Source organism: Brienomyrus brachyistius, chromosome 8, assembly GCF_023856365.1.
Source record: "Brienomyrus brachyistius isolate T26 chromosome 8, BBRACH_0.4, whole genome shotgun sequence".
NCBI lineage: Eukaryota > Metazoa > Chordata > Actinopteri > Osteoglossiformes > Mormyridae > Brienomyrus > Brienomyrus brachyistius.
Genome location: NC_064540.1, coordinates 5,754,808 through 5,778,562, shown reverse-complemented (window position 1 = coordinate 5,778,562; position 23,755 = coordinate 5,754,808). Strand labels below are relative to the sequence as shown.

General features: G+C 47.9%; 1 protein-coding gene across 3 annotated transcripts in view; it reads right to left on the bottom strand.

Moving 5' to 3' along the window:
- Positions 1–1,505: 1,505 nt before the first annotated feature.
- adcy6a (adenylate cyclase 6a) overlaps positions 1,506–23,755 on the bottom strand; it is a 57,519-nt gene continuing 35,269 nt past the window's right edge. For all 3 annotated transcript variants that reach the window (XM_049022246.1, XM_049022247.1, XM_049022244.1), the window contains 20 exons: positions 18,683–18,832; positions 18,141–18,262; positions 16,494–16,605; positions 14,815–14,942; positions 14,354–14,512; positions 13,931–14,072; positions 13,487–13,615; positions 13,115–13,143; positions 12,514–12,661; positions 12,105–12,202; positions 11,401–11,488; positions 9,800–9,916; positions 8,818–8,976; positions 7,531–7,706; positions 6,358–6,387; positions 6,042–6,174; positions 5,505–5,768; positions 5,198–5,402; positions 4,491–4,615; positions 1,506–4,093 (listed from right to left, as the gene is read on the bottom strand). In XM_049022246.1, the coding sequence (XP_048878203.1) occupies positions 3,965–4,093; positions 4,491–4,615; positions 5,198–5,402; positions 5,505–5,768; positions 6,042–6,174; positions 6,358–6,387; positions 7,531–7,706; positions 8,818–8,976; positions 9,800–9,916; positions 11,401–11,488; positions 12,105–12,202; positions 12,514–12,661; positions 13,115–13,143; positions 13,487–13,615; positions 13,931–14,072; positions 14,354–14,512; positions 14,815–14,942; positions 16,494–16,605; positions 18,141–18,262; positions 18,683–18,832 (2,643 nt within the window). In that variant the 3' untranslated portion in view covers positions 1,506–3,964. The remainder of the gene's footprint in view (positions 4,094–4,490; positions 4,616–5,197; positions 5,403–5,504; positions 5,769–6,041; positions 6,175–6,357; positions 6,388–7,530; positions 7,707–8,817; positions 8,977–9,799; positions 9,917–11,400; positions 11,489–12,104; positions 12,203–12,513; positions 12,662–13,114; positions 13,144–13,486; positions 13,616–13,930; positions 14,073–14,353; positions 14,513–14,814; positions 14,943–16,493; positions 16,606–18,140; positions 18,263–18,682; positions 18,833–23,755) is intronic.

The window sequence follows — 23,755 nt, the reverse complement described above, 5'->3', positions numbered from 1 at the left end:
ACCACCTTTTCTTTTGCATTGTGTTTATTTCACACCCTACAAGTGCCTTTTAATATAAATCATAATAATGCGTCTTTAACCGAGCCGCTTCTGCCTCATGCTAACTCCGTAACACAGACCATTCTCAGACCAGCTATCTCCGTAGGTGCTCTCCGTTTTCCCAGGTTTGTGAAGATGTCCACGACTGACCGTGAATTCAGCCTCTTCTGACCCCTGCTGGCTGTGCTGCGCCATACATCCATATCCATGCTAATCAGATCTGTAAGTCTTCCTCGGCCGTCTTCCTTAAATTCTAGTGCTGCCCAAAGACGATGCTACCCCATATTGGTCAGACGAAAATGCAATTTGAATGTATTAAGTTCAATAAAATTAAATTTGAAAATGTGGATTTGTGTTAGTCATGTTAATGTGTAATAATTTCTGGTAAATGTATGTACTTTTTTAAATTACAAATGTATATGTGTAGCTCAGTTTGGTGTAACCTGTAATGATATACTAGTTGGGATTTTTCACTTTGTACCCCTTGGGAGAAAAACTTAGAGTTGCCTGTACTACCTGTATTGTCATAGGATACTTTGTAGAGGTGCAATAAACTTTTTGAAGAATCAAAAGGGAAACTCCGGGGAAGGCCCAGGACACGCCGGAGGGACTATGTCTCTTGGCTGGCCTGGGAACGCCTCGGGATCCCCCCAGAGGAGCTGGATGAAGTGGCTGGGGAGAGGGAAGTCTGGGCCTCCCCGCTGAGACTGCTGCCCCCGCGACCCGACCTCGGATTAAGCAGGAGATGATGGATGGATGGATGGAAGAATCAATCTGTAACAAACTGTTTTGCTTTTTTTGGGAAGGGTGGAGGCAATTGTTTACAGTTGCTTGAATTGCTCTAAAGAAAACTGAATTTTCCCTAATGTGAATACTGTAGCAGAGGGGGTCCATATTTAATCACTGCTGTGTCAAAATGTATCTTACAGGGACAGTATCAAAAATACCAGTGAGGTAACACTGGGTTAAAGCAAACTGTACAGTGCTCAAGACATCAAGACAGAAAATATGGCCATTTTGAATGGGAGAAAACAAACATGCCTCAGCTCTGAGCTGACGACGTGCCAGATGTGATGTTTTCTTCTCGATACTGTATAGGCTCAACAAGGAGCAGTGAATCATTAAATGTCCATTTTTTAATCTTTATGTTTTCTTGTATCTCTCCTCCCAAAGCTTCACGTAGTTCTACAACAAACTTGGAGGTCAAACCAAAGACTTTCAGCTAATCAACTTGCGCAAACACTTCATTCTACCTTCCCAAGGTGCTCTTCCGAAGTACAGCTGTGGTTTTCTTCGATAAATATGTACTTTTACACAATTCTCTTAATATTTTGATGTATGTTCAGTTTAGTAGTTTATTAAGAACCAAATAATGACTTCCGGTTTTACTATTTTCAAGGAGACATTTTTTTGTTGAATGTGTGTATTGTACTTGGGGGGAAAAAAACACGACAAAAGCAAAATAATAATAATTAAACCAGCCATTTATTATTCTTTACCTTTCTGTTTTAAAATGAATTGTTTCTTCACTTTGTCTTTTTTTAAAAATTGGAAAGCCAGCCTCTTCTCATCGTCCTTAGATTCTGAGACAGGACAGCAGAATCCATAAAAGCGTTTGACACCACAGTCAATTATGCGGGGCCCCGAGTCGTGTGGTACGAGGGGCCCGGCTCGTGTGGTACGAGGGGCCCGGCTCGTGTGGTTCACGGCCCTGTGTGAATCCCCGACCTTCCCATAGACGCAGCCACCCTCATCTCCCCCGAAGCTCCGCCTTTATAGCCACACCGGCGAGCGAGGTCCTCCTGGCTTCTCCTTCATGTGCGGGGGCAAAAATCATACCCCCCCCCCAAAAAAGGGAGGGAACCAAAACTACTAATAAAAAATGCATGGGGTACAAGGTTGGACATCTGATCAACTGCTTGCACAACAATCAGAGCTGTTTTTACGGGCAAAGTGTGACACAGCCACTGGAGAACAGGCAGGAGCACTGTGGAGACGTAGCATCCCAAACCGATGGGGGACTGTGAGTGGACACCACGACGACTGCTTGCAAGGTGCCGCGGCACGCCGGCACCCCTATGCCTCAGCCACAACACACACCTTTACGTACTTACGACAAGTCACACAGGAACCCAATGGGAGTCCTCCGTAGGGGTTCCGAAATGCAGTGCTCGTTTAAGGCAACGTAATTTTCTGGAAAGGTTTACACATACTACAGGTGCGACTATGATTCTTTTTTTCCTTCAATCTTCCGTTACCATTTATCTTTAAGCACTATATTAGCACTGCATTACGAACAAAGTACGGCCAGATGTATCGCCAAGAACATTTCAGGGTAGGGCAGAGCAAACAGAGGCTACTGGGCATTTTTCGTCTGTTACGAAATTTCGACATGAACTCAGCTATGCATAATGAAAGCCAGCGCCTAAAGTATCACAGACCCAGCGCCTGACTGGTTTATTTTATTACTGACGCCAGTTGACCAGTTAGTACTAACAAGCTTGTGCTTACACACGACTTGCCGTGAGAGAAAAAAAAAAAAAGCGTTCGGATCTCGGGTCACTTCAGTTGGAATGGAATTATAACAACAGTAATAAGAACAATTAAAAGGTAAATACAGCGGTGATAAAAATATCCAACGTTAAAACAAGGAACAAACAAAAATATACCACGATCAGACATGCTTTAGAGCAGTAAATTTGGCAAGAAAGCAATTCGTTTTAATCATAAAACCTCACAGTGAAAAGAGTTATGCCCCTTGAAGATTATAAAGCACAGTATTCAGTCATAATTTATATTTCTTTCGTAAAAAAGTCTTTTCTGAAAACATAAAACGTGACTGTCTGGTACCACGGTATCCAGAGCCATAGCTTTCCATAACTTTGTTTAATTCTGCACAGGTCGCTCTGCTTTGTACCAAAAATACTTCTTTGAAAGAGAAGAAACGTAACGGAGAGTTAGTGGCGAACGAATAAGGGCGGAGCCTTCCGTTTGTATATATCGCCATGGCCAAAGAAAGGGACTTGGGTGGTGGCTGGCGGGGGCCGGCGTGTGGCACAGACAGCGTCACCCCTGGGGGAGACGGCCTGTGACACAAGGCTTCAGACTATTCCTCATATTTTTTTTAAACCCGGAGGGGGAGGAGATTCAAATGCGCTGATTGGTGGGTTCCCTGTTCGCTACAGGGAGTCGATAAAAACAAAAAAACAAAACAAAAGAAGAAGTAGGATTAGCTGAGTCTTCATTGACAGCGTGGGATAGGAGGCAATTTTTTGTTGCAAAATTGCAAAAAATTCAACAAGAAAAAAAAATCCAGCCCAAAAAAAAAAAAAGATCGTATTTATAGGAATCATAACTACAGAGATTATTTCAAAGGAATTTAAATATGTGTTATATTTGTTTCCATTAAATAATTTGCTCTTTGGTCAATATTAAAAAAAGATCAGTGTGTGGTATGGTACACAAGAAAGCTTATTCATGAAGGACATCCTGACTAAAATAAATAAGTTATCCAGAAATGGAAGAGAAGTACTCGCATTTAAATACTTCTGAAACAAACATAACTAAAAAAATGGACAAAAAAAGTAACCGTCTGTACAGTAATTTCCTTCCAAGGCCAAAGGCCCTTCATTAAATAGACTTTATATCTTTCAAGTCGCTTGGGATGGACGGAGGCTTTTAAACAAGAACAATCTTCCTTCGACGTGTGCAGACCGTAACGAGTGTCACACCCGCGACTTGCTCCTCGGCGCTCGGTGAGTCTCCCAAGTCTTTATTCGTTATTATTATTATTTTGTTCAAGTGATCACACGGCTGCCTGTCTTCTGCGCTCGCTGCTGCTTGACTTGTGGGGGGTTGGGGGTGGGTGGGGGGTCTCCCTCTGGCTGTGTTATTCTGTCCGGGGCGGGAACTCCGGCACTCGCTGCTAACTGCTCGGGGGCCCGTCATTCAGGAAGTAGGTGGTCATCTCGCCCTTCCCTTTGACCTTGACGACACCGCGACACTCCAGCTGGTAGCCTTTATTGGCCAGCACCTGGTATAGGTCTGTGGTCACCTGAAATGAAAAGAAGCTTCACTTGTACAATTACAGGCACATTGGAATGCTTCCTTTCTGCATATCCCACCTTGCTCTCCTTTTTTAGACACGCATATACAGCTGAAAGCGAAGCCTGGGGCCCGAGCTCGGGATCCGTCTGGCTGAAGGGCGCAATGTGTATTCTACCGAAGACGGGATTCGAACCAACAACCTTCTGATCACAGACAAGTCTTAACCTACTGAGCCACATGCTGCTCCTGCAACAACGAGGAACACTGGACCTTCTGACCCTCTGGATGTGACAAAGGCAAAACGCTGAGAAATCTGAAGCAGTGCCAGGTTTATGAGAAAATAATAACAGAATGGAGGAGGGGAGACAGAAGCAGAATCATCACTAAGGAAACTCTGTTGGTACCTGGATGCGGTCGGGAACCCCTGTGCTATCCATGCGACTGGCCACATTGACGGTGTTCCCCCAGATGTCGTACTGTGGCTTCCGAGCACCTATGACTCCAGCCACCACAGGCCCGATGTTCAGACCTGAACAACAGACCACACGTCATCCTCTTACTTTAATGACTTGGAAATCAGAGACAATGAGAAGGTTCTTCACAACAGAACGACGCCGTTTCCCAGTTTCATCACAAATATTCCAGAACTTTCTTTATCCTCAACCTCAGATCTCAGAATTATGGGGTCAACAGGACTATTGTTTTCATAGTACAGATGCTCCTCACTGTACCATGGTCCGACTAACATTAATGATCGACTAACGATTGACTTTATAATGGTATGATGCCAATGAGCTTTCAGTAATAACCTAATCGTGTAGCTATGTAGCGATCATGAATGTAAAAATCTCGTACAGTGGTTAATGGTCTGGTACAATGTTTTTGTTCTATTTAATCGTATGTTCCCAAGCCCATTATGTCTACTAATCACCTTAGTGTGTCATATCATATCATATGCATATTCGACTTACGACATTTTCAACTTATGACTGTTTCACCGGAACGTAATCCCATTGTAAATCAAGGAGCACCTGTATTCAACAACAGCCTATAACTACGGTTGAGCCAGGTACACAAAACGTTAGCTGGATGTGGTGCATTTGTTGCTCACCGATCTTCATCTGGAAATTATTGAAGGAATGCTCGTTGATGTACTTCATCTGCTCCCTCAGCCTCATGGCATAATCGGCCAGGGCGATGATGTGCGAGCGGCCCTCCTTGTCGTAGGTGGAGTCGTTCAAACCAGAGGCCGCCATGTAGGTGCTGCCGATGGTTTTGATCTTCTCTAGCTGTCGATATTTATCCTCGCTGATGATCTGGAAAAATACTGAAAGACTGAGTCTGCCTTTCGCCAGTCGATAACATGCTTTTATAACCTCAGGGGAAGAGAAATAGAGGGAGCGGTGTCCTGCGGTTACCTCGTCGAAGTCGGCGATGATCTCGTTGAGGAGCCGCAGACACTCCACGCCCTCGTTGTTGGCCTCCAGCTCCACGTAGAACTCGGAGAAGTTGCTGATGGAGGCGAACATGACGGCCACGCACTCGCACGACTGGTAGTAGAGCTCGTCGTTGCGGCGCTCGCGGGCCAGGAAGTGGGCGGCTACGTCCTTGGGCAGGATGTTGTGGAGGAGTCGCCGGTTGTAGGCCTGCAGCTCCTCCATCTCCTCCTTTTCTTCGGTGGCCTGGAGTGGGGGGGGGGGGGGGGGGGGGGGCGAAACGGACAGGGAGCTGGGAACCCGAGGGAGGCCTAGAACAAGTGATCTGTACTCATATACCGGCACTGTGAACTGAAGATCGGGAGTGGAAGATCTGGCTGGTGGTTCAGCTGAAGCCCTCGCCAGCACTAAAGTGGTTTTTAGCTCAGTTCATTCGAAGTGCATTTCCCACCATCGCTGCCCAGCACGGTTTGCTATCTAGAGCAGATTATGTTGCCCCGGCACACAGGCCCGCAATACCTGCAGTTTCCATAAGAAGTCGAGTCTGGCTGTGGACTCCACCTGCTGGGCGTGTAGGTACAGCGCCAGCACAAAGACGGTCAAGATGACTGGGGTCATAACCTTAAGGGACACTTTGGTCACACTATATGGGCTGCAAGAGAGACGGACAGTGTACATACTTCAGTAAACAAACACGACACTATCAGTAAACGGTAAATGACAGGGCTTTATGTTTATCTTAATTTGCACGTTTCACAATTCCAAAGTAAAATGTATTTATGTGATGTGCGACGTTTCATAATTCGCTGATAAACAGGCTCCTGTGGACACATACCATTGGTCAGTAGTCTCGTTAAAACTGGGCCTGAATAAACCAGTAAGAGAAAACACACCATTACACACTGCATTTACATATGACTGTTTTCCAAACCATCATACATTTTCATTTTGAGAAGGTGGAGTCACACAGTCCCTGGAGCAAGTGAGGGGTAAGGGCCTTGCTCAGGGGCCCAATGGTGAAATCAAGCCTGGGGCTTCTGGGGGGGGGGGGCGTCAAATGGACTACCCAGCCCCAGTGAAGATCAAGGTCTTTTTCAAATTATTTTCATGCTAAAATACTATTAAGGGGCTGTATGTAGCTCCGTGGGCTAAGCCTCTGTGCCTGTGATCAGAAGGAAACTGGTTTCAAATAAAATGGATGTCGGAAAATAGATTTAAAAAACTCCTACGGTAGAGGACCCTGGGACTAGCATATGAACCAGGCTAAGCAACCGGCCGCAAGGATCAGCACAGGCAAGCCTGAAAAAACCGACTTTGGCAGAGCAGACGGTCACTGCCAGGCCCCGCTACTGATAACGTGAGAATCCAGGGCACCTTGGCCACGAGAAACCAGTGAAGAATTTTCCCCATGTTTCGCAGTGTAGGTTGGTTGAGGGATACTTGTACTGTATTTGTTGTGTAGGCCTGTTGTATTAGGCTGTTGTTTATGTCCCTAACAGCTTTGTTAATTTTTATAATAGCCAGGCCACAGGACAGCAGGTGCCTCCTACTCTGTGCTGCCTGTCTTACATGTTCTCCATTACAGACGGATCCTCAGTTTCCTCCGGAATGTGTTTGTGAGCAGAGGTTTCTCCACAGTGGTGTATAAATGACTTGACCTGGTGGTTGTTGCTTAAAATGCTCACTTGCTTCACGTTGGTAAACTCTGCTGACTCGGAATTTCCTTTCTGCCTCCCCCCTCCCATTAATTTTCTGCTGGCACCAGCGCTGGGTGGAAATCACTCGGCCAACCCTGGGATTTGAACCAGTGACCTTCTGATCCTAACCCACTGAGCCACACGCCTCCCCCGGAGGAGAAGTGACCACGGACAAATAAAGGCGCTTTGGAACCCATTGAAAATACAGAAAACATATTTCATTATCCAATCAAACAATCTGAGAGGCAACAACAACCCGGATCCGTAAAGCTGCCGCACGCCGCCCCGACCCTCGGCGGCGCCGCACTCACAGGGAGTTGGCTGTGACCAGCAGGTCAGCGTTGTCGAAGAGAGCCGCCTGGGGCCACTCGACCAGCAGCAGGAAGCTGAGCTGTATGATCAACATGAGGGCCAGCTTGCCGATGCTGCTGATCTGGAGGAAGACTGAGCAGGCCAGCAGGGTGAGCAGCACGCTGTAGCTGAAGTACTGGGGCACAGAGAGAGGCGAGGCATCACACACCGATCAGGCCCCGCCCCCAGTCCCCACCCTCCACAGGAAGCCCCCCCCCCCACTTCAGAGATGCCCCTCCCCTTTTCAGCTGCATAGTACAGTATGCATCCATTTCCACTAGGGCACCTATAAAAAAAAGGTTTGTACGGACTCATCCGTACAAGGCTAGACCAGTATCAAGGTCAATGGCTGTGTATTAGCGGGTACATTCATGCCTATGGAGAAAATAATCAATACCAGCAACACAGCAGGGGGGGCCCATGGCACCTTAAGCCCAGATAGTCACATTTTTGCCAGTATTATAGTAAAAACTGCATTAAAATCTCTTCAATAATTTCAATTTGTTCTCAGCACTGGATATTCTCTCCTGTCCCCCAATGCATCGCAATCCTGGCCTGTCACACTCTTCACACTCATGGCTCATGGGTGCTGCTATGTCATGATTTCTGGAAGGGCTGGAAATTTCTCAGAGGCTCACAGACTGCTTGAATGGAGATTTAAGGGTGCTGTTAAGAACGACCTGGTTCTCATTGTTCCCACATGACATGGGATGATGTCATGTAGAGCCAGCTATGTAGCTGTATCCATGTACCTACACAAATAAAATATCCATCCATTTTCCAAACCGCTTATCCTACTGAGTCGCGGGGGGTCCGGAGCCTATCCCGGAAGCAATGGGCACGAGGCAGGGAACAACCCAGGATGGGGGGCCAGCCCATCGCAGGGCACACTCACACATCATTCACTCACACATGCACACCTATGGACAATTTAGCAAGTCCAATTAGCCTCAGCATGTTTTTGGACTGTGGGGGGAAACCGGAGTACCCGGAGGAAACCCCACGCCGACATGGGAAGAACATGCAAACTCCACACACATGTGACCTAGGCGGAGACTCGAACCCGGGTCCCAGAGGTATGAGGCAACAGTGCTAATCACTGCACCACCATGCCGCCCCCAAATAAAATATCTTTTGAGAGAAATCAGACACAAAAGGTCCAGCTTGGGCTTGCATGGAATTGAAAATATCACTGAAGGACACGGGAGGTTTCCTGACATGCGAACTGCCTCCTGAAAGGTTCTCACCTCGGGGAACGGGCAGGCGTGCGTCTGGCCAGGGCACAGAGCCAGCCCCTCTCTTGTTAAGGCGGACAGGTTTTGGATCAGACACAGGGTCATCTGGTCCCTGGAGGTGTTGTGTTCGCGGGCCAGACAGTCCACCAGACTCTCCGTGTTGCAGGTAAACTGCAGAGGGGGGGTAAACGTGGCCAGACCACCCAGTGAGCGCCCGGGTGAAAAATAAAGGGACTAAAGATAGAACAGCAAACTGTGAATGATGTCTCAGGTGTGACACGACAGTTCCAAGTACACGTAGGGCAGAGGATCAATCTCTCAGTAACGGCTGATCCCTCCTCACAGGGGATCGGACTCAACGGATCCCTACAACTGCCTGGGGCCGCATTTAATGCAGCGCTGCATTCTTGGGTTTTCAGTTACTGTAGGAATAGTACCTAATTAGTTACAATATCATCTAATAACCTAATTACTGTATAGTAAGGTAACTTAGCCAATAGCTTTCCAGTCATCAATAAATTGCATTCTACTCAAAAGGTACAGGAAAGAATAAAGAAAAGGCTTTGTAAAATGAAGGAAATAAAACATAAATGTATGTGAAAATAATTTGTTACGACAATGTGACTTTACTGTTCCTGACCGTACCTGTATATTTTAGTAAACTTTAAAATATCTCCCCTGGAATCTTTGAAACACAATTATTTAAATTCTTGAAATATTTGGCATTGCCTGGCTAAAATGCGACAAAAAAAAGGACTGCAATGTAATTCAGTGTTCCAGTAAATGTTAATAGGGAGAAACCTCCCACCCATTAACTAGGGATACCGCTGAACCGTACAGACCACCCACACACTGTCCCCAGGAAACCTGAAGCCTTCTGAAGGCGTTGGCACAGGTATACGTGTGCGCCCTCGTGTGGCCACAGCTGGCAATCACAGGGCACCAGCTTGGGAGGAGCGATAACCAGGTGTGAGTGTGGTGGTTGGACCCCTACCATGTTGACGAAGGCAGCGATAAAAACGAGGATAATGGTGAAGACCCCCACCAGGGTGCTGTTGGTGCGAGACTGAACTATCTTCTTCGACACGGTCTGCATAGCAGCTGGAAACAGCTGGAACACAGAGAGAGAGAGAGAGATGTCATTAATCTGGGCGACTGGTACAGCTCATTTATATCAACCTGTCCCTCACTGCAATTTCCAGGGTGGTAATTATCCTCTCCTAGCTGTAGCACACTGGCTGTTTCATGACTAATCTCTAAGGGTGTTCTTCCACCGCACCAGGTACCGTGCTTTTGGTACTTCGAGAAAGTACCAAATATACAGTACTTCAAGGTGATGCTTTTTCCACTGGGGTATAAATTGGTACCAGTGCTAAATGACATCACAATGCGAGGTGGGGTATTTTGTACTGAATTAGAAAAAAAAGGTGTATTATATTATACGGCTTGGAAATGTGCAATATTAATACCTACATCGCATGTTATGCACATACAATTCTTACATCGCTGGTGAGCTATATTAAAATCAGGCCTTTTCTAACTTTCAATTCTGTACGGACATTATAGCGCAGGGGGTTAAAGTTTCGCTAATATATTTTTACTCTGTTACTCTGTCACAGGAAAAAAAACGTAGTAAACTTTGCCATTTTAATTATTATTCCCTTTATAGACTATGTTTAAAAATGAGTTTAAAGTTTACCTCCGCTGCTTTTGCGTAGGCGCTGCCTGCCTTCTCAGAAACAATCATAAACATTTTCATCCTGGCTGTTTGAATCACTTGAAGATGGGTTTGTGAGATATTTTTTACCCCTTTTTTGTTTTATAAATACCCCAATATTTATTACAAAAAAATCACGTCGCTAGCATAGCTCGCTATATGTGCACTCTATTGGTATATTCGGCAAAATACTTTTTAAGTTCTTGTCATGCCATCTGAATCATTTGTACATCTTCTTACAACCAAATTGTTTTTTTTTTTTACTTTGTTTATCGTTGTTTTCTAAGTTTGCAACTGTTTTCAAGACGACGTTTGTATTGTGTTTCAGAGGCAGGCTATTTGCATAACCAATCGTCCCACCCCAAAGTACCGAAGTACGAGTACCAAAGAAGTACTGGTACTCTACTAGAAGTCAATGGAAAAGTTTGGTACTCTGTGCGGTGGAAAAGTGCCCTAATACATATATATTCTTCATATTTCTATATGTATTTATTTAAAACCATGTTGACTGTCATGTTGTGCATGTATGATATATTACGGAAGCTACCAGTACATTTCACTTTAATCGTGCAAAACCACAATTAAATGACAAAAGTGCCTTCCTTCCTTAATTTCTGAGCAATAAAATACTCATCTCTGTACACCAGAACCTCCATAAATGTTTAGTAGGTTCCTCACAAAAAAGCCTTCACGTCTATCGTGTTTATTATTATACTATTACTATTATCATGATAATAATGGGCATCGTTATGCTGGTGTTATTACCGTGGTAACCGTTCCTAATACGGACCTCTCGTTTCTACATAACTGAAACTGCGGCTTGCCTGACACAGTGCTTGGTTACAGTAGGAGGTGAGACGTGTGTCCCGCAGCCCCACCTTAATGCAGGAGTAGATGGCACAGACGAAGAGGATGTTGGCCAGGATGATGAAGATGCTGATATAAATGCCCAGCATGAGCGGGGTGCTGCAATGCACAGAAGATGGGAGGCACCATTCAGCTCAGTCAGGCCCACAGAACCACAGACGTCTAGAACAGTGCTTCCCAATCCAGTCCTTGGGGACCCACAGACAATCCACGTTTTTGCAGGAGCTGGGAGGGAGCAAAAATGTGGGCCGACTGTGGGTCCCCAAGGGTTCGGACTGGGAAACACTGTGCTAGAACATTAACACAAGGCGTCTCTTTAAAAACACAAAACATAACCACATATGCAAGAATGTAAAGCTCATTTTCTATATTACGATCCTGATGAGAACTTATTTGACCGGGGACAATTGCTGAATGCGGTCAGCTGATCGAAGGGATACAGCAATCTTCCTACTCAGATAACCCCAAACACCACTGATGTTCAGCAAACTGGCACAACTTAACTTTAAAAGGATTTTTTTTCTGTTGTGTAATTTTTCTTCGTTTAATAAGAATAAAACAAATTCAATGACTGTCTCTGGCCACCCATATATATGGCAGAATCCACGTCAATATAGTGAGTCAATAGGAACTGAGAGGATGTATGGCGCATGTGTGTGTTTGTGCTTGTGTGTGCATGAGTATGTATGTGTGTTCAGGTGCTGGAGTCACTTACTGTGGGAAGATGACAATCTGGATAAAGGAGATGAAGCAGAACACTAGCAGAGTACAGGCCACGTAGCCCCCGAAGCGATCGTCCACCTTCTTAGAGTACTGTGAACAGGCAAGTATGGGTGCATCAGCCCACAGGCAAAGATACAGGCGGCTCCCCACATCAGCCAAATCGGAATTATCAGCCCACGGGCAACGATACAGGAAGTCTGGCAGGTTGTGACCGACTGCAGGGAGGCATGACATACAGTTTCATATGACAGGACCTTGCCAAACTGACGGTGTCACACGCCACCCCAAAGCAAGAGTTACGTCCTGTATGACCGTGGGAGGAGCTGCACCAGCTGACAGCAGAGGGCGCCGCACACTGGTGGAGAAGCGGCTACGGCGGACGGGGTCAGCGACCCGCGTACCTTCTTCTCCAGGCTAGACGTCTGAAAGGTGAGAAGAAACTTGCGCACGTGGTCCTTGCGGAGCTGGTCGATGCTGCGGGCGTCGATGGCTCGCCCCAGGAACTCGTCGACCTCGTCCTCGGGGTTCATGGCCTCCTGGACGCCGCGGCTGCAGGTGGGGGGGAGGAGGTGGAGAGTCCCGTGGGAGAGAGAGGGGAGAACCGTGATTGGGGCCCACCGCCGCATCCACCAGCACTGAGCTAAGCTTCACCCGAGTCCTCACTCATGGAAAGCTTTTGGTTGGCCAAATGCAACACATATTAACTGGACAAACAGCCCTGCACATTTTTGGGTTTCCCCTCGTTTAACAGACCTGATTCTGCACCCTGCACCTGAATAAATGAATGAATCATTTATGGTGGAACAGGGAAAGAACTAAGCTACACAGGGCTCTGGCCCCCCAGGACTGAAGTTTGACACCTCTGGTTTAAAACCTGAATATGTGTTGAGGTATCATTAGGTATTTAATAGAAAAATCATTCATTTGAATAAGTCAAGGTGACCTTGAAGTCCTACTAATTCAGTGTAAAACCTTAAATTGCTCATAATCTGGCCAACTTACTTGTCTTTGCTTGACGTCTCATCAATGCCCTGCGAAAGAGCAGAAATAAGCTATGAAAACTCCATATAATAAAAACTATCCGTACAGTTTGATTTAGTTTAGATTAGATAAGCGTAATAATCCCAGGTGGAAATTCATGAAATATATACTCAAAGATCAGAGATTTGGCTTAATATTTAGTAGATGGAAGTGCAACAGAAAACTGAACTAAGATCAGTTCTGCATTATGGCTAATAATTAATTCTTCAGCTGGGGCTGAATGCGCCCAGCTTGTGTTGAGTCTGCCCCAAACCGCAGGCCTGATTGGGGACGCCTTCAGGAGACCCCCTGCCTGCCGCAGCTGGTTCGTAACGGTGTCCCGCCTGCACTCACCATCTGCCTGAAGACCTTGGAGTCTTTGGTCCTGGAGAAGGATCTGTCAGGAACCCAGCGGGGCACCAGGCCTTCGTTGGAGTTGGCGCGGTTCCGTTGCATCTTGGCCATCATGGCCTTTTCCTCCTTCTGCATGGGGGGCAGTGGCAGCATACCCATACAGTTAGGAGGGACACACTGCTGACAAGCCCTAGGAGTCCACCCCCCCTCCCCTGTCCAGCTAATCCAATTTAAGACTCCCTGGCAATGTAAAGTCTTAGAGGAGCTGACTTCTTCAATGGTACAGTAAGTAACGTAGCATTACAGGATGACAAAGTCCAAGGACTGGGTTCTGCCAATCTAGCAAAATTCTCAGTGCTGCTTCCATTGATGTGTACATATACCATGTGCCGCGTGCTTCGATAGGTCAACCCGAACTGCCCAATGGGAGGAACTGAAACCGACCCTTTTCTGGCTGCAGCCCAGCACCAGGAAGGTCTCGATGCTGTGCTCCTTCAGGTAGGCGTTTCTTTCTCCCCCGAAGCCCGGTTCCACCTCGTAGTCCCCATTCAGATACTGCAATGTGGCCTTTGTGATGTGGATGCGTCTGGATGAAGGGGCAGAGACCCAAAACCCATAGCTCAGGCTAACTGTGATCGAGGGGTGGGAGGCTGTGTCAGTTACGTCGTTCGTACAGCGTCAGGAAGCATTAATCTGCGTCAAACTGTGTTTTAACTGGTATCTGGTAACTGGTAAGTAATTTACTCACCACACGAGAACAAGTAATACTGTTATACTGATTGTGTTTTGTACGTGACTATGAATACATCAGTATCGAAATACGTTTTTACACCCCTCCCCCCCCTCGGCGAGGTCCCGCCCCCTTACCCCGCTTTGCCGCCAGCCTCCATGTGATTGGCCAGGGTGACGTCGTTGGACCAGACGTCGAACTGCCACTTGCGCAGGCCGAGGACGCCGCAGTGCACGCGGCCGCTGTGGATGCCTACGCGCATGTTGACGTTGACGCCCGTCACCTCGCGGACCAGCCTGCACACCGGTGACATGCGGCCATGTCAGAACTCCTGAGCCGGATGTGTGTGAGCGCCCCCTACAGCTCAGTGTAAGTGTACCTTAACTTAATACTTAACTTAACCTTAACTGCCGATTATTATCACTGCTGCTTATTACTGGCCAAGAAGAACTTGAACTCAGTGACTTCCTGGCATTTCTTTAATCGTTACGTCTTTATTTAAGAGTGTGTTAGACCTAGTGCCATAGAGAGAAAAAAAATTCCAACACGGGAGTCACTAGTGTCATGTGACCTGTGTCATGTGATACGTGGGACTCACGATATGGCCTCGATCATGTCGACGCCCATCTCCACGCAGCAGTGGGCGTGGTCGGCCCGGGGCTCCGGAAGACCGGACACGCAGTAGTAGCAGTCGCCCAGTATCTTGATACGCAAACAGTGGTTCTCCTGGAGGGGAGGGGCTCAGTATTGAGTTACTGTACAGACCATCTGATATACTGTATAAGCTAATCAAAGACTGAACAGTAGCGTTTGTGTGGGGCCCCCTGTTGGCCACAATCACTACAGTACAATAAATATTTCAAAAAAAAAAAAACATTTCTTATTTATGAAATGCCGAAACAGTGTGCTCTGCTAACCAGCTCGCTGACTATGATCTTCTGACTATTATTTCTTAAGTTTTGTTTTTCTTTTTTTTTTGGGGGGGGCAGAAACAACAAGCCCTGACTTGTTCACGTAGGTGGCTCTGATATTAATGAACTGCGGTGATTCCATAAACGAGGCTGTTTAATTCATTCCTATCCATCTATGCACATAATTACACTGAGTCACATGTAATATTAACATTTGTGCTTGCATTCCAAACATACATTTTGCTAAACCAAACCAACTCTTTCTGAGCCAGCGCAGAAATAATTATGTTAAAATATGCATAAACCCAAATTATGTGCAACACCAGGTTAAAGGTAAATAATCATCTATCTTTTAACTGTTCATTCTGGTCAGTGTTGTGGGAGCCAGCACAGGGCACATGGCTGGGGTACACTGTGTGCGGTACCCCAGTCCATCACAGGACACACACAGTACCAGTGAACAGTTTTGGACACCCCAAGCCGTCCACAAAGGAGAGTGATAGTGTCGCATCACATGACCTGGCCATCCGACCTAAACTCAGTAGAAATGGTTTAGGAGGAGTTTGACCAGAGAGTGAAAGAAAAGCGGCCAATGAGAGCTCAGCGTATGTGTGGGACGTCCTTCGGCACAGCTGGGAAAGCGTCCCAGGAGGCCGCCTCAAGGAACTGGTGCAGAGGAGAAGGCAGGGTCAGCCAGGGTCAGCCAGTCTCTGGAGTGATTAGGGTTAAGGGTCTTGGTTTAGGTTCCAATGGTGGGGTCACTCTGCTGGCCCAGGGATTTGAACCGGTAACCTTCTGAGGCCTGATCCATAGAGCTGCCCTACCACAACAAATTAACTTTTGTTTAACCCGTCAGTAATATAACTCCATATATGTTATTTAATAGTTTTAGTATCTAATTATTTCGAAATATAGAGAATAGTACCAATAAATCTTCCTATTGGTAGATGTGTCCAAACCTTTTACTTGTGCTGTACACACACATTTACATTTATACTCACACACAATCATACTCTATGGGCAATTCAGAGAAGCCAGTTAGCCTGACTGGGTGTCTCTGGACTGCGGGAGGTAACTGGCAAGACACGGAGAGAACAAACAAACTCCTGACACACAGACAGGATTGGAACCTCTATCACACTGAGCCCCAGCACCATCACAAGCTAAATAAGTAAATATGCCGAAAACAGGAAGGAAACAAATGAAGGAGGAGGTGCCAAAGCGCAACCTGTCGACCGCAAATACATCTTACATAATGCAGCAAAGAATCACTGGCCTGAAACTTCGGCATGACCAGTGGATGTGAAGCGTTTTCGGTATTGTGGCACTGGGGGGCGAGCGAGGGAGAGAAGAGCAGAACTCTTACCGAAGCCAGCTTGTCGAAGCGGGCAAACAGCTCGTTGAGGGTCATAACGAGTTCCTGGGCGGTGCACTGCGACGCCAGGCTGGTGAAGCCCTCGATGTCGGCGAACAGGATGCTGGAGGGGAGAGGAGGAGCCCATGAGCATCTACAGAATCTCAGCTTCCTTGGGCCATTTTGTATAACCAGGTCCGCAGCAAATGTTTAAGGAGCACGCAAGCTCTGACTCCGAATTGCAGTTCAGTAATAAAAGCCAAATTTGCAATTAAAAAAGGGAAGATGCGCGTGGTGATTTGTTCTGGCAAAGGACCGAGGTTTACCGAACGTCACAAAAGAGTGTGAGAGAGAGAGAGAGAGAGAGAGAGAGAGAACTGGCTTTTTTAAGTCTGCCATTTACGACTTAATTATGACTGGGAACATGACAAGGATCTTAATCAGCCAGGTTTACGCCCTCGGGGGGGGGGAAGGAGAGCCTCCCTAGTCCCGCATATCGGACTCCCCAGGTACGCAGAGAGACACTGTAACCCAAGCAGGGGGGCCCCGCTGGGAACTGGGAGCCGTGTTCCCTGCCTGATAATTGAATCTCAGCTGCAGCCTCTCGCCTTGTGGGGTTATCCTAACCGCTGGTAATTACCTATTCCCTCTCAAAAAGTTAATTAGCCTGTTCGCAGGCGAGTGGCGCTGCCCCAACTCCCCTGAGCGAGGCTGTGGCGGGCCCCACCCTGGAGGAGAACGGGGCGGGAGAGAAGGGTGACTGTTGTAGAAGAGAGAAAAAGAGGTGGATGAAAACGATGGGAAGGAGGAATGAGAGGAAAATGGATCTAGGCGGAATGAGAGGGAAAGGGAGACGATGGAGGGAAACGGCACGGGGGGAGGGAGTGAAAAGTGAACGGCCAATGGAATGATCTGGAATGCCAAAGGGAAAGCGAAAGGAAAGGGAGGAGAGAGAAGAAAGTGTGCGAAAAAGAAAGGATGAGAAAACTAATAAACAGAAACTCCAGGCTCCCTGTCGGCAGGGAGATGGATGCGTGTGCAAGAGATTCAAGTCTTACTCACATACAGAAAAACAATGTACATTTTGTTTATGCAGTTTGAATGCTTAACATACAGCTAGCATTACTCCTGGCTAGCTCACTCCTAGTGGAGCAACGACCATTAAATTTAACAGAATAACACTGTGGCTGACTGCTTATACTCAAATGGTTTATTTGCTGACATTTCACACTATATAGAGCATATTTTGAAATATAATTTAGTATTAATGTGTTGAAGACCCTTGCTGAAGCAAAATTTAATAATGATGTACTGAAATATTCCTGTCACATGACCAGCAGAGTGTTAAACCCAGGTGTTCAACTTAGCGCAGAGCTCAGAAACATCGATTCCCAGCACACAGGCTGCTAGTCTGGGTCCCGGGGTGTGTGTGTGTGTGTGGGGGGGGGGGTCCTGCTGCTCTACCTCATCAAGGACCAGCCTGAAACACACCAGGAAAATATCCTGCCGCATCGACGGGGAGAAAGGGCCTGCCGCCTTGGACAGAAATGGCAGCTTAGCAGCTAAATGTAAATGAAATGCTGTCATTTAGACAGGCGGCCTGGTGCTACAGGTGTCCAGTTAGGGGGTTAGGGGTCTCGGCGCCCCCACGGTGGCTACCTGACGTTGTCGTGTTTTTGGATGTAGATCTTGTGGAACATCATGTCTTCTTTCTTGGCGTTGATGTCAGCCTTCATCTCCATGGCAACGTGCCTTGGCAACACGGACAGCAGCAGGCGCTCCTGAAAAAAAGCGCAGAGGGAAGAGAGAGGGAGGTGTGACATCTATGCGCTGTGACGGCTCACCCACTCGTCCCACCTTGTGCCTTGAGGGACTTCTGAATGGGACGGGGTCCGGGGAGGTGACACCCCGTGTGTGTGTGTGTGACAGTGGAGGGGGCTGGCCTCGGGGATGTCATTATATGCTCCTGTCACTGGGGTTTTGGGCCTGCGCTGGCCTGACTCTTCTCGCTTTCTTTCTCTCGCAGGGTTCGGACTCGCAGACAGTTAGCTCTCCCTCGTTCCGCCGGCACAGAATGTGTGGACATGACAAGTGACATGCTGTCAAAGTCACACTAACCCATCATGATTCAATCTAGCCGCGTTCCCACGTGGGCCCTGCAGGGGGCTCCCACTGCCTCCCCCGCCCCTGCCAAGCCCCACCTGCTGCTGGTTCTCCCTCTGCAGGTGTAGCCGGGCCTGGATGTAGCCCCTGGTCTCCTGGAAAGCCTGGCGCTGCGACACCTCGGCCGGGTAGTGCGTGCAGATCCCGATGATGTTGGTGCACAGAAGGATCAAGACGTTGGCACTCAGCTGTGGAGGGGGGGGGGGGGTTGGGCAGGGTTACAAACCCAGAGTGATAGAAGCAGGCAGATTTCTGGGGCTCTGCTATGTTTATGAGCTGCAGAGATCTGGATTAAGGAGGGCTAAATCATAGCACAAAAATGCCGACAAGGGCTTCATCTAAACTGGATACAGCACAGCACTAGACCGGACCATTACCAAAAGCCGAGAGGGCGGGGCTGTACGAAATTGCAGACTTAATGAACTTACATAATACTGTCAACCCAGAGAGCGAAAATGAGCAATGACCAGTAAAACGCGGGATTCAATGCAAATCTTTCGAGAGAAAAATAATTCATTTTTAAAACACATATTGTAATGAATCCACACTATTTGATGAACGGGTTTTAGGGCCGAATTTAACCCAAACGTTCCTGGTCATCCCTCTCCTCTTTCATCCTTCCTCCCCCCCATCCCCGATCTTTTCCCAGCAGCGCTGTGCGGCTGCTCACTTGCACGTACACACCGCTTTAAAAGATTAATTCTTTCCTCCTGGAGCGTTCTGTGTCAGAACGCATCTGGCCATTGCCGAAAGCTCCGCGGAGACAGTGACACGCACGCGTGTGCCCGCCCGCACGCACGCACGCACACGCAGAGTCGCGCCGGGAGCGGTGTGCGCGTGCGGGGATACGGATAGGCGCAGCGCGAGAGGCTCTGACGTGCCCGTCCTCGTGGCATACACACGCACTAGAGCGGCCAAAATGAGCCATCCCCCTGTCAAACGCCTCCCGTCCGCGCTACCGGCGAAACCAGCCTTCTGTGTCCGACGGTTCTCCTTTGGTATCACCCCCCGCTCGCTAGCTAAGATCCTCCCACGCTGTACAGAACTCCCCTCTCAGATTCTCTCAGGACTTCCCTTTTTGAGCAGCACTACAGCAGCCTGGGAAAATGAAGTGACCCTTCAACAAGGACAACGTACTTCCGGTCGTATTTACAGAACGTACGGAAAGGAAATAAAGTCAGAGCGCGGCGCAAATTCCGCTTGCTATAAATAACAAACAAATCTGGCAGGAAGGGAATTCAGGTCACTGTTATCACATGAACCCCCTTCCCCCCCACAACATAACAAAAACCCGTAACATGACAGCCTTGGTGAACCATTTTAGTGCAAGTTCTCAAAAGTTTATGCCTATAACCTTCATTCTGCCTGCTCAGAATAAAGAGAACACCGTTAATGTGTGTTGTGTTAAATTTACCAGCGTAATTTTATTTCATGTAAAAAAGTTAAAATGTGATTTGGATTTTTAAAAATATGAAATGGAGTTAGAAATGAAAAATGGCGACCTCTGCTGGACGGAATCAATATGCCTGCCGGAAGGACTCGGCGCTGCAGCTAAAATTAGGCCGCGAACTGTATGTCCAACACGCTCGGTCCCCGTGTCCACATTACACAAAGCGGGTGTTTGCGGCCTTTTTCACAGCTCTGCGACCGAAATGAGCCGGGAACAACCGTGTCAGCACAGCCCGGGGAAGCGAAGAACAGCACGATAATAACAAAGAAACACTAACACGTTATATAAAACATAAATAGAAAGGGGACTTTCTGCTTTCAAAACATTCATTTTTGCCCAGCGATCACGCGACATCGCTTTGGCCCACGTGACAGATCGGTCTTAAATGTCACTCAAAGCGGATGACTTCCTTTACAGTTCAATTAATCAACATGCATTCACCCGATTATAAAACTAAACACTTCGGAAAATTAAACTGAATTGTATAAATTACTGATCACTACATGTGAAAATGCACGTTAACACTGAGAAGTAATCGCTTTTTGTCAGTAGATACAATATAAGATTATCATCTCTAAGCAGGAAATGGCAACAAAATACAACATTACATGTGATAAAAGTATAGCGAACCTGAATCTGTAAACTTATACTGAAATTCAAGTGACTGTGTAAATGCCCTCAGGAGACTCTCAACAACTTTATTACTTCAAAGGGGGGGGGGGGGGGGGGGGGGGGGCTTACAAGGGCTAAGTGTTAAGGCAGCCTGTCTACAGCGCTGTCAATGATACATACGATGGAATACACACTTCAGCGTCAGCAAGGAGCACCTTCCTGCTGCTTCTCACTTATGTTTTGTCACTTTAATATCCAGACAGGAAGGACCACTTTTTTTAAAAAAAGGAAAAAAAATCTGTTATGATAAAATCTCAGGCCACTTTCTTCTCTCCTGTCACGCCGCTCTCCCATTTTAACTCCTGCCTGTGCATTTCACAGCTCTGTCAGTAAGTCAGCTTGAGCGGAACCAGATATCCAACAAATGCCCCTTTTCTAGCCACAGCAACAACCTTTTTTTTGTGGCCTTTTTATACATAAGATACGAGCGGCTATAAAACCCAGGCTCCGGTTTCTGGTTGCGGTGAGAGTGGAAATCCCGGTGTAATCGGCAAATCGCGGGCCGGCGTGTGAGGGTATTGAGGGGGGGGGGGAGGCATGCCGGCAGGCTGCATTCCACATGCGCGTCGCTGGAGGTGACCCGCGAGCAGCCCAGGGCATGAATGTGGGGGGGGGGGCACAGCAAGGTCAGGCGTGGGCAGGACGGGGGAACGGCAGAGCCGGAGCGGCACGCCACGGCGGGAGTGGCGATGTTAAACAGATGGCCCCCGCGGGGCTTGTTTACGTTCTCGTTGCTGTTCAAACAAGGACTTTCAGGACCGGCCCGGCAGGGCCCCCGGGGGCCATGATCACTTGCTTTTCTCAAGAGGACAGGTCTGTGGGCTTTGCACTGTACACACCGACGGGGCCTTTGTTTACGCGGCTGAACTGCAGCTCACTCACTGCCCCCCCCCTAAGGCCAGGGACAAAGGAACGGCTCGGGGCGGCTATTTATGGAAATGTGGACAGATACCCCCCCCTCCCCCCCACCACCTCCTCCATGTTGAAAATTGGATAAAACGCACGGGAGCGACTGCCGGGGAGGAGAGTGCGACACGGGCGTAAACATTGGCTTCTTATTTTGGTGTAGTGCCTTTTCCAGTTTCCAGTGTTGTGGCTACGAGTAAAACAGGAATCCATGACGACCCCCCCCCCACCCCCACCCAGAAAGACGACCCACATCCAAAACCATTCGAAAAAAGCCAAATCTTTCAGCGTTGACCCAAAGCAGCCACTATCATTTGGCTAAACTCTGTGCTATGCACTGAAGAAGGGTACAGCACTGTTATGCAATGACTAAATGCCACATCTAGGTAAAAAAACAACAATTAAACTGATTAAATCATTATCCTGAAAGCTTCTTTTTTTAATAAAAACAGAAGACGGGGGCTGTTTAAGTCAGTTGATTCCAGGAGCTGCCCTTCAGCTAAATCCACGACGCTAATCGCAATTAGCCTGGCTGTTAGTGGCGGGACCCTCTGGACCAAAATTTGTCGATTTTCTAGCTGTCTGAACGCGTTCAGGACAGGGGAGGTTTACATGTTTGGGTGATGAGAGAACTAGCGTCTCGGTCATCGGGAACGGGGTGGGAGGGGCTGGGAGGGGCTGGGAGGCGACGATTAAAAGAAACTTGGCAGGGTATTCTGAGAAAGCATTAATAACGAGTGCATGACAGATTTAATGTGCTAATGGCTTTACTCGAGTGGAAACACACAGAGAAAAATTTAAACATTGGCTTATAAGGTCTAAACGTCAAAGTTAAGAGGAGGGGTTGGAGGTGAGGGGAAAAAAAACCCGCAGTAAGGTTGCATTTCTGAAATATATCGCATGTAATGCCCCGAGAAAGAGGCAGGGCAGCATGGGCAGACGCAGAGCTGAAATCTTCCACCGCCGGTGGCCCCCGACCAGCCCTGCGAGTCCGTCTCGTCCTGGTCAGCCATGGCTGGGGGGGTCTGACATACACTCACGTGTGTTCCTACACAGCAGGAACCACGACTGCTTAATACCTCTCGCAGTTATTGTTCATTTTTAAGGTTTGGAGAAAGCAAACCACTACATTTACTCTCCCAGCATAGTCCCAAGACTAATGGTAATCGCTCCATTAAAGGTCACTGAGGACTCACTTAACTTAAGGTGGCAGCTCCTGCCCATCCTGGCGGGCACAGTGACGGCACCCCCAGCTGGCTGAGCAGGAAGTGGGGGGGGGGCACTGAGGTCAGAGTGGTTGCTTGGCATCCGGGAATATGGCCTAACTGCCAAGGAGCAAAGCATCATGGGATACGACACAAGCTTGAAGGATTTCTCCTGAGAAGGGTTCCTCAAAAACATTCTTTTAAAAATCACACGTGATGCCTAACACAGCTAACAGCAGCATACGGCTGACGATCAAAGATCAAAGAAAGTGGAGCATTAGCACCCAGCTAAGCTACGGTCCTTTATTCAATTCAATTCATTTTTATATAGCGCCTTTCATGAAGGCCCTTGACAGGAGCGTGCGAGGATCCATCATTACATCATTCATGCTCGTCATTCTGCACCCGGCACTGCCAAGCCCACACAGTGCATGTTAATATATGGACGGCCAGAATCAGCAACCACTGGAAGTATTTGACACTGGCCTGACAGCCCCCCTCTCCCCCCCCCAAAGTGAGACACTGTCACCGCTAGTTGATCTCCAACAGTCTGATGGGGGCGTCGGTGTCGGGCCGTTCTGACCGCACTCCAAGGCCTGGGCTACCTCCACACTGGGGGGCTCTGAGCATTTTCTCGCCCACATTTCACAGTCAGCCTTCAGACACCCTGGGTCTTATTTTTACCCAGTGGCAGCCAAATAGGAGGGGGGGGGGGAACCAAAACCTGGGTCGTTTCCGGAAGAGCGGAGGGCTCCGGATGGCTGGCTGAATCCGACGGCAGTGCTGACGGATTAGCGCTCGCCGGTGGGGACCTGGGGCAGGCGTGGAGCCAGGCCCCCCCCCCCAGGATTCAATTGGGATAGGGCAGCGGCAGCACA